This window comes from Papilio polytes, unplaced genomic scaffold (genome assembly GCF_000836215.1).
Source record: "Papilio polytes unplaced genomic scaffold, Ppol_1.0 DF821845.1, whole genome shotgun sequence".
Taxonomy (NCBI): domain Eukaryota; kingdom Metazoa; phylum Arthropoda; class Insecta; order Lepidoptera; family Papilionidae; genus Papilio; species Papilio polytes.
In genome coordinates, this window is record NW_013527359.1 from 2,461,716 (window position 1) to 2,472,196 (window position 10,481).

At 31.4% G+C, this 10,481-nt stretch overlaps 1 protein-coding gene across 1 annotated transcript in view; it reads right to left on the reverse strand.

The window, feature by feature from the left end:
• LOC106107793 (nuclear hormone receptor family member nhr-91-like) overlaps positions 1-10,481 on the reverse strand; it is a 41,872-nt gene that overhangs the window by 14,685 nt on the left and 16,706 nt on the right. The window contains exon 3 of the mRNA XM_013288796.1: positions 3,682-3,786. Within this exon, the coding sequence (XP_013144250.1) occupies positions 3,682-3,786 (105 nt within the window). The remainder of the gene's footprint in view (positions 1-3,681; positions 3,787-10,481) is intronic.

A 10,481-nucleotide genomic window follows, 5' to 3' on the forward strand; every position in this document is an offset into this window, starting at 1 on the left:
GACAGATATATTCGCATTACGCATGAACTACACTACAAATTTCTTGTCTTAAAATAGACAACAATAAGGTTTATTACGTTACATAAAATCCGCTTCGGTGAAAGAGATCTTTTATCGGAGAATGCATACTCGAAGGTCGCTAGCGGTCAGCGACACGGAGAGAAGTAGGTCACACCCCTACGTGAGGAGGTGCGGCCCCTCGCCTCGGCGCCACGTGTCCCGCCTGCTATTTCTGCGCCAGGGTTGTCGAACCTCCCTAATTATACCGAATACCATTGATTTCCGGCATAAGAAGTTGAGTGAAGACATCACAGAATTCTAAATTGTAATGTTTATTTTAGTAAGGAAAGGAAGTATTCTATTTTTAAATTATTATTCAATTTCAATATATATGTCATATAATAGTAGTAGTAAAGTGTTCTAATTTATGTTTCTTATATTTCTAAGTTAATTTAGTTTCATTTTGTCGCTGAAAATGTTGTGAAATTCTGGTGTTTCCTGTTGGACAGTTCGACCTACCGATCAAAAACAATTTTACTAATTCTATTTAAAGTTCAAATATTAAAGCGTACAAACATTATTACATACAAAGTAGTGTAGTATATCAGTAGCTTGGTAGCAACTCTGTATTTAAGTACAAAAGCGCGTAGTAGTTTACTCATGGCCACTCGCTATCGGTGAACCTTCGGCTCTAATGAATACATTGACTCGTAATTTGTACTTCGTTACTAGTCTTATAATTTTATTTAAAAATTTTGTAGACAAGTAGCGTCACGTATTAAAGCAAAAACGCAATGGTTTTCTACATCTATCTTAAACAAACTGCATAACGTGATGTAATGTTTATAACAGCTCAATGCACAAAAAAAATCCAAAGATAAAAACGGTTAGGTGAACGCTAGGGGTGCGTCACAGTGATGCCGGGCTTGCGTCACACCACGTCACACCCCTAACACGCCTCCCGACGCGACGTCACGATCCGTTATCTAAATCCAAGCGAATCTATAAATAATTGGAAAGCGCTTGACCTATTTTTTATTCCTTCGAGTACCAAATAAACGAATATTTAGTTTATGCAATCTAGTATAAACGTGTCTACATTAGTTAAATTGATAATTATTAGATTCAAAATAACCAAATAATTTCCGAGTTGTCATTTATGTTAAATGGATAAGCTTCAAAGTAAACTCTAGCAAGCTTAAGCCAATCCTTTAAATTTAAGAACTAATTCGTAAATTGTAAACTGGAATTTTGAATATAAAACAAAAAAAGATCGTTGTCCGACAATAAATCTTTCTCTTATGATTTATTCACGAGGTTACAATATCAATAATTACGGCATCGATCTTCATTTGCTTTCACCTCTTGAGGTTTTACGTAATTTTTTTTATCAATTGTGCTCACCTCGTACGTTACACAACAAATGTGGTGAATTGTAAAAACGTTCTGTTACTAATCCAGATCGAAAAAAAGTCGTCATAAATCGATTGACGTTCTTTCTTTTAATACTGTTTGCGTCAAGAATCGATTCTAAAACACGCGACTCGTATTTCGTCATTTCGTGTAGACGTAAAACATTATCGCTTTACTGTGCAACCTTAATGATGCATTTGATTATTCATTCTCTTAACGTATGTGAAGTGACTGATTGTATATTTAATCTTTACATTTTTGCTCTTCTACTCCGATATCCCAATAGTGAGCAACTGATTTTGCTAACATTATAGTATTAGGTATTTTATTTATAACAAAGATATGGTTATTATTGACAGCTATTGTTGTATCCGTTATAAGGAATTTGCTAGAAGCCAATTGAGGCAAGTAGCACAGAATAATCGAGCCAATTTATGTACGAAATTTAAATCAAGAAGGGAAGTGAACTACGTTTATAATGTTGTTTATAGTGTTGCCATAAGCAAATATACTAATACGATAACTATTTTGTGAAACCTTCTGTGTTATTTTGTTTCTTTTTCCTTATTAATCATTTTGCTCCTTAATAAATACATGTGATTTAGAAACAATTGTCTTATTTTTAAATTGTAGCTTCATATTAATCATACACGACTGAACTTAAGGAAATAATGAATAATCAACGGTCGTACTTATTTTGCTATTAAATTATTAGTAAATAAATAATACATTACAGATATAACTAAATATACTTTTATATCTTTTTAAACGTTATGACATTGTACATTGCTAACAACTCGTCAAACCGGATACTGTTTCGGATGATTTTTATTCAGTTTTAAGTGAAAGTCGGAGCATTTCTCGGAACCTGTTGATACTCTCTCACGCAAAAACAAGCTTAGCGTCGGTTATTATTCAACTTTCCGTTGATGACGACAGTTATCGAACATATGTTTGAAATTCGTCTTGCATAATGTTATACGAAGAGATGTGTTTATAGTTTTTTTTATCGATATTTGATTAGATCGATGTTACCTTGTGTTAGAAAGTAAAATTTAATTTATTATTGAATTAAAGAGTTACGTGAACAGCTCAATAACTGACAAAAGAATAAATTTATCTTTAAGTTTTAAAGTCAATGTTAGCTAGTTCTAAAGCGATAAACCGATCCAACATCTTATTTAATATAATCACGTCCGAATGAAAATGAAATTACGGGTAACGATGTGAATTCACCATCGCATTCGAAAGTGACAGGCGCGCCGTGAGCCGAACAGCAATAGTGAACACATCTCGAATAACAATAGACATCGTTCCTGACCTTACACTGTTACACTGCCGTTCATTGTTTATACTGGCTGCAAAGAAATATACTGGCTCAAAAAACGAAGTACTAACGATATAACTCACGACTTGTTTGAAATTTAAAATTAATTTTGATTTCCGAACAGAAACATTTAACCGCAACGAATTTTATATTTAGTTACTGGCCACATTTTAAAAAATGATAGCTTTTATATTTATTTTTTTTATATTTTATTGCATTTAGATAAAAATGGTCCTTATAATAAGATTCTATAATACGAAATATAAGACTTTATATATTTGTCTGTGTTGTTTGTTTGTCTCGTTGCCTTGAAATTTCGACCGACATTGGCCTGGTAGGCATTGGGCCAGTAGTACTAAGTCGTAAAGCTCCCCGAATTTATACAATCCAGGCCAGTCAAATATCCGCGACTGTTTATACCATTGCTCGGTCATGCAAATTCATGAGATGTTGCCTTGTGAATTATTGAATAACAACATTGGTTTGTAGTTTATATTTCCTATTAAATATCCAAAAACTATTTTTATATGTCGAATTTAAATATGATTACTAGTGATTTTTATAAATACAACTTACTTAAGAAGATTTTTTTTTCGTGTAATATAAGTAGACCACGACTATAGTGACGCTGTCAACTTTTAAGGAAAAAAAAAAAACATTAAAAGTTACAACATAAGGGATACCTACTATTGCGTATTTTATAACATGAATATAATATTAATCTTGAAAAAAGATGCTCTTTTTCTTGCAACAAACGGGATTCTTATGAAATAATTTTAAAAAGTTTAACTATAGCTTAGTGGTTAATCGTTCGATTTTGAGCCATAACCTGTTTTGAGAAACATAAAAAAAAATAAGGGTTAAAATCTTTATTTAAAATTAACTCAGTAATATCATGCGAACTGTTTAACCACTAACTGTATTAAAAAAAAACAACTTACCATCACTACTACATCGGGAGTCAACTTTCCGCCTCTTTAATTTGAGGTCTTGAAACAGACTCATGTTGTCGAGGTCACACGGGCCGCGGCTGAGTGTCATTATTCCTGTTGATAAAAAGACAAACTTTAATAACAATAATAATTATTACGAAATTAAAATACATCGCTATTTAATGTCATACACATTAAGTAAACAAACATCAATTGTTTGCACTAATTTGCCAGTGCAATGTTTCGTCTAATCTTTTTAAATATCTATCATATTAAAAAAAATAATTACATGAATATATCATAAACATCATAATGAAAACTCCTTAATTGAACCGTGAATTTTTCTACAAGTCTTGGGTTGAAATATTCTCTCTACTAATCTCTATAACAATAAAGAGTAATGTAGCAGTCTCTTATTAGTAATGTAGGAAGAATTATCATAGTACGTGTGTAACTCGATGTCAGGACAATTTATGTGACTGCAAGGTGAAGGAAAACTCGCGAGTAACACACGTGCAATACAAAGCAGTCAATTGATAATCAATGTTGGCTTATCCTGGTGATCTTTCCTGCTTTAAAAGAGAATTCCATAAGGACAAATCTGACCTTAATCGTTTGTAGTAACTAAACATAAGATAACATGTTTTATTAGCTTTCACCCGCGACTCCGTCGGCGTGGAATTAAATAAAAAGATAGCCTACGTGTTCTTCCAGACTACCTATACATCTATGCCAAATTTCATCGAGTTCCGTTAAGTAATTCAAGCTACAAATTCTAACCAACATCCAGCAATTTAAACTTTTCCATTTATAACATTAGTAAAAAGTAAGAAGTACAATAACATAAAAGGATTTTTTTTTAATTGCTATAGAATACACGTCACTTACGACATCCCGGAGGCATTTCAGGTTTTCTTATAAAATAAGGTCCGATTATGGATTGGTAACGATCTTGCATCACTTTTTTAGTTCAAAGTAGTACAATTTGTTATTATAAGATTCTTTTCAAATGAACTCATAATCTTGCAAACTCATGAAACTTTAAATTTAGTTAAAAAAGTATGTGATAATTTTCATTAAAGCTTGTCGAATAGAAAGCGTAGCGATAACTACATTTAAGAAGAAAATAATGTTATTCTTTACGTTATTATTTTTTAAATGCTTTATAATGATTAGGTTCTTTTATGCAGTAGCATTAATGCTAACTACGTGTTTCAATGCATGACACTAAGTTTTATTCCGATCCCGTGCGGTATTCATTTACTATGTGTGACGTTTTATAACCCTGATAACGTATTGGAATTCGACGGCCATGCTTTTTACGTAAATTCACGGTCATGAATTTTATGAGCTCACTATCGACATGTGCTCTTTCTCGTAGTTTATTTTTAGAAACGTACAAATAAATCTACAATTTTATTTATTGAATACTGTTAAATATACTTCATTCAATTTCTTTTATAAAAGAAAGCATATAAAGATTAAAAAAAAAACTTAAAAGGCCACAATAATCAAGTTGGGAAACCATAAAAGAAAACGTGCCCATCCAAGCGTTTAACTTTCTCCACGTCCACAATAAGGTATGCCAGAAGGGTCTGCGATTCAGTTAACAGCAGCTAATTGATCCGACATTTACACCCTTTAAACTGTTATAAGTATGATGAGTACAAGTATGCCGATATTTAGGACGATACACCGAAAGCAACTTTCTTATAATTGTTCCTCTTTTAATTTGGAGAAAACCTAATTGAATAATTACACTTCTTATTGCTGTGATAGGTTAACGGGCAATGTCAACGTTAACTTGTAATTACTGTCAATTATTTGATTTTAGAAATAATGTTTATTAAACTTATTAATGAATACACAATAATGTACTAATATTAAAAAAAAAGTGCAAAGCTCACCTACAATCGTTATGATCTCAAATAGAAAGCAATTACTAACGCAATCTTTTGAATTGTGTTTGGATGAAATTAGTTTTTTATCGCAAAGTCAAGTAAAATATACATTCATATGGTAGACTGATGGTGGATATTGAATAAACAGTGTAGACAGACTTATTGTATTTATAAAATACGTAAATGAAAAGTTTGGCTCAATACAACTTATCAATATATAAAATAATCTTTTTTTAGCAGCAATACTTTACATAAATAATACACTACGAGTAGGAAATTCTGCGTCATCAATGCAATTTACAATCAATTGACGTAGGAGTTGGTTACGACGTACGATTGATAAGGATCGACGTGCATTTCCACCGGACACTGAAAGCATGGTCAATGGATATTTAAATTATCTGATATGTAGAGTTTTTTTTTCATGTACGATAATATAATCAGGTAATCAAAAAAAGTCGGTAAATCGACACAAATTTGCAATTTTACAAAACCATCCGAAATGACTGGTTGCCGTTTTTTGTCTCATAAATGCAGTGGCGTTTGCAAGTTTACTATACCTATAGTTAATATCAGAATTATGTAAATGAAAACACACTTATCTTGAGGTATTTTTTACTAAACCTTTTTTTAACTTTAAAATAGTTACTTACAAAGTTAAGCGGGTGCAATGTTCTATGTCTATTACGTATGCGACAAAGATAAACAAAATCTTGTTAGACACAAAAATAAACTCGAATGAGTCAAAGACCTTGATAGTGGCGCGTAAATAAAGCGAAAAAAATATTCGCAAGCCAAGAGCGCCGCGTGCTTGTAAACGGTACTACGTGGAGGCTGTGAACTTTATACATACGTTTCCGTATTTATGTGAAGGTTACATCTTTTTGACAAAATTAAACGTGTTTAATTTTTAATATAATAATATAGACATTTGATTGATCATTTATTGTGATAAATATTAGAGTAGGTTGTGGACTTTTAAATAAGCGTATATAACTACTAGTTATAGTTTGATTTCGTTATATGGTTTCAATTATATTTAGTCAGATATTAAACAGGAATTTTATTTGCTAAATACTTTTTGACTGTAATGTTTTTCGACAAAACAATAATGTTATGTATTAAATTAAAACTTGCAAAGAATTTTTTCAATTTATATATGAATTTTCACTGAGTAAATGAGTATGTTAAATCAAAGACACATAACTATTCTAAAACGATAATTTACATTTATTTCCTTGCATTGTATGTGTACTAATGTACAGGTTGTAGGTTGAACTTGAAACGTGATATGTGAGGGAGCATCACAAGGAAGTCGCGTAGATAACACGCGGCTGTCTATCAAGGCTGTTTGACCGCTGAGACGGTACCTCAAATCGCTTTGCTTAACACTTCCAATAGGATCCACTATGATACTTTCGTATGAAAAGGAGACCAGGCGAGTCGGAAGCACTAAAAGAATTTCAGTACTCTAGTGTTGATAGTTCTAGCCAAATTATATGATTATAAGCTTTATAAAGATTAAAACAAAAAACGATCTCTCTTATAGAAAGCTGAACAAAATAATACTTTAAATCGAGGACTGGCAAAAGGTTTATCCATTGTTACATTTCATTCAGCGTGTCTTGACACAATAGACTCAGAGAAAGTCGAAAATTGATTGCTAGTTCCTTCTATCCGGATTAGAGTAATGGATTTAAGAGCGTTTACATATACATACGAGTATACGTTTGGTAAAAAATGACCTTGTATTCTTTTTTTTACTTATTCTAAAGTAGGTAACCAGCAAATTTTCACAAGTATTATAATAAAAGAGATTTTCATTTGTTTTTCGTGTCCGATTAAATCTTTACGATTAATTTTTTTTATCTGTTCTTTTCGTTTTTATGGAAATAACAGATTATAAAATAACACTTTCTTTGTAGTTATAAATGACTTCTATACGAAAAATTCTAGAGCATTCGTCAATGGCACGATGTAAGATAAACTTAGTTTTATTCGAACAAATTGTGATTCTTACTCTTGAAGTAGAGTTCATCGGCCCATATGTTGGCCAAGGCGGCTATTTTCAACACAGCACACCTTTAGTTATTAAAACACTTTAACTTTAAATTAGTTTGTGACTCGAACGTTATAACCCAAATTTTAATCAATTTTAACTTGTATACGAGATTAACAAATGTCAATGTGTAAATTTAAAAAATTGCGAAATTTGGATAAACAGATAGGATTATTTGGATCATTTTCTTCACTGCTTTTGTATTTTGTAATCTTACTTATCTCACTAATATTATAAACGCGAAAGTTTGGATGGATGGATGTTTGTTAGAATTTGCATAAACGGCTGAACGCATTTACGATTAAATCTGGTACAGATGTAGAAGATAGTCTGGAAGAACACATAGGCTACTTACATTTTTTTTTTAATTTCACGCGGACGGTGTCGCAGGCGTAAGCTAGTTTATATCATAAAAAAATAAATGCAAGCCAAAACGTTGCACGTAAGTGGTACTAAGAAGGTCGAATCCAGACGGAAGTTCCTGCATCTTTAGCCATGGTCACCCACTCACAGCGTACTTATGTTTTTCATTTCCTAAGGGTTTTTTAGTTAAATCCACTGAGGAAACTATCCATTAGTTCCAAAGCATACATTTTGTAAATGTAATTCGATATTACTCTTATTGATTGAAATTACTTTTTACACTTTCAATAAATATTTAGCGATACTTTTGAATGTTTACGTTATTGTACGTTTTGTCTGTTAAATAGTATAGTTTGTACTATTAGTATATATATTTCTTTAATCAAATGATAAGTCTTTTATTAATTTATTTTCTCATCGACTTCCGTATGCAAATGATGATGTTATCATAATTCTATTTCCTATATTTATGTCAAAAACAAGCTTTTATTACGTATTTAAATGTTTACTTATAATAAGATTGACGGGAAAACTAGTCTTCATTTCTGAATTGCGCGAATATAAATCGAGAACAACGATGTGATTCCGTGTTTTATTTAAATTATTAGATTATATATTTGTTTTACGTACATGAAGGGATGAATTAACTAAATATCGATGTCACTCTTAAAAAATATTTGTTTTTTCCAGAGTATACCTTTTTTTAAATATGGTAGGCAATAATCGTTAATGGTAATACAAAAGTAACCTAATATGGAGGAAGCTGTAGAGTTCAGTATTCGTCAGAGCTTGTTGCAGGAAGTGTTGTTGTTCCGGTAGCAATGTCAGTGTCGCTTGAAGGTTGTTTTCCGAATGAACAACAAGTTTTATTTGTCTTGAGTATTGAATGCATTATAATTGAGAATTGATAATCATATGTTTTATTATTTGTGTTCAGGAAAATACTTGAAAATCTAATCTTAAATAAAATTTAGACACAACCGACTTATTTGCTTTAAAAAATTTACAAGATTTTAAAATCTTTATTTTAAAACGCAGCCAATAGATGGCGCGATTTATATCTATAACAGACTCGGTCAGTTGGGTTTAAATTTTTTTAAATTGCTTATTTATTGTTTGAAAGAATTGTTTTAAATTGCGAGTAGCGTTTTAAATTATAATATAAAATTAAAAATGCATAAATTCATTTCAATATACAATTGCATTATTTCCAAAGTTGTATGAGAAAATCTCACGGATTTCGGCAAACAACGGAGTCACCACACAGCCTTCGTCAACAGTGCCTTGACATTCAGCGCTGCACGAGCTAAGCCATTCCATTTTAAATCTATACGCTTCCGATTTATCTACTTCCTATTTCATCATATGAAATACGATAAAAATATCTTTACGATTGACAAATTAAAATAGGTGAGAAATCCACGTGAGCCTGATGTCGTCTTCTTACTTCCGCAATCATTAATTAATTTAAAATTTATTTTACAGTTATTTGGTTAGTTTGATTAAATAACAAAAATACGGTGCCTGGTACATTTTGTTGCAGTTTTATTTTTAATCTGACTGTATTATTAAGACAACTTTGAAAGCATTAAAATCACCAAATGTCAGTTAAATTCAATCCGTTCACAATAACATTGAGTATGAGTACACAATCTAAATAATTACGTTACAATCACGACCAATATTGAAGTACAAAATCTTTGTTCTATAAAACAAACGGATCAACACTATTATTATTTAAACTCGACATCTGCATCCTCCCACTACAATGCTTTGAAAGGAAGCAGTGACATTCGGTACTTTTTCGCTTTCACCGCATTGGAAAGTGAGCGTAAAAAACGTATTTTGGCAACGGCAAAATGGCGCGAGAACATCGACCCCGACGAGTCATAGACCATAGACAAAGGGCGGCCATGTTGCAATGAAAGTAAAAGTGTTGGCCATAAACAAATTGAATACGATTGCGATTCTAAAGATGTCTTGGAATGTCACGGTTAATGTTTACGTTATTTGTTGTTTTGTAATCACATAGACGAAGAAGAACAGATTGTTATTGCACAATAAACCATCAAATATAATTCACTGTAAATAATTTCGTGCCTATAAATTAAAATTAGAAACAGTTATTACTTACATGGGAAATAATTTTATTGTTCTCGAGTAACGAAGTCGTAAACGGGTAAAATCTGTTTTGATTGCATAGAAATAAAATGAATTATAATGTAAAAAAAAATAAACATAAATCAATAAACAAAAATATCTGTGCCTCATATTTTGTTAATTAGAGTAACACTTTTTTAAAGTTTAATTCAGAAATTTTATAACAATATAATGTTAACGCGAAAACAGCATATAACAAACGCATATATTATTCTATAAAAATATATAATAAATATAATTTTATGGCGGCGCAAGATTGTAGCTCCGCGTAGCACGTAGCTACGTATTGCTCTACGAACTAAATCAGCTTTCAAGCCTGTACAACT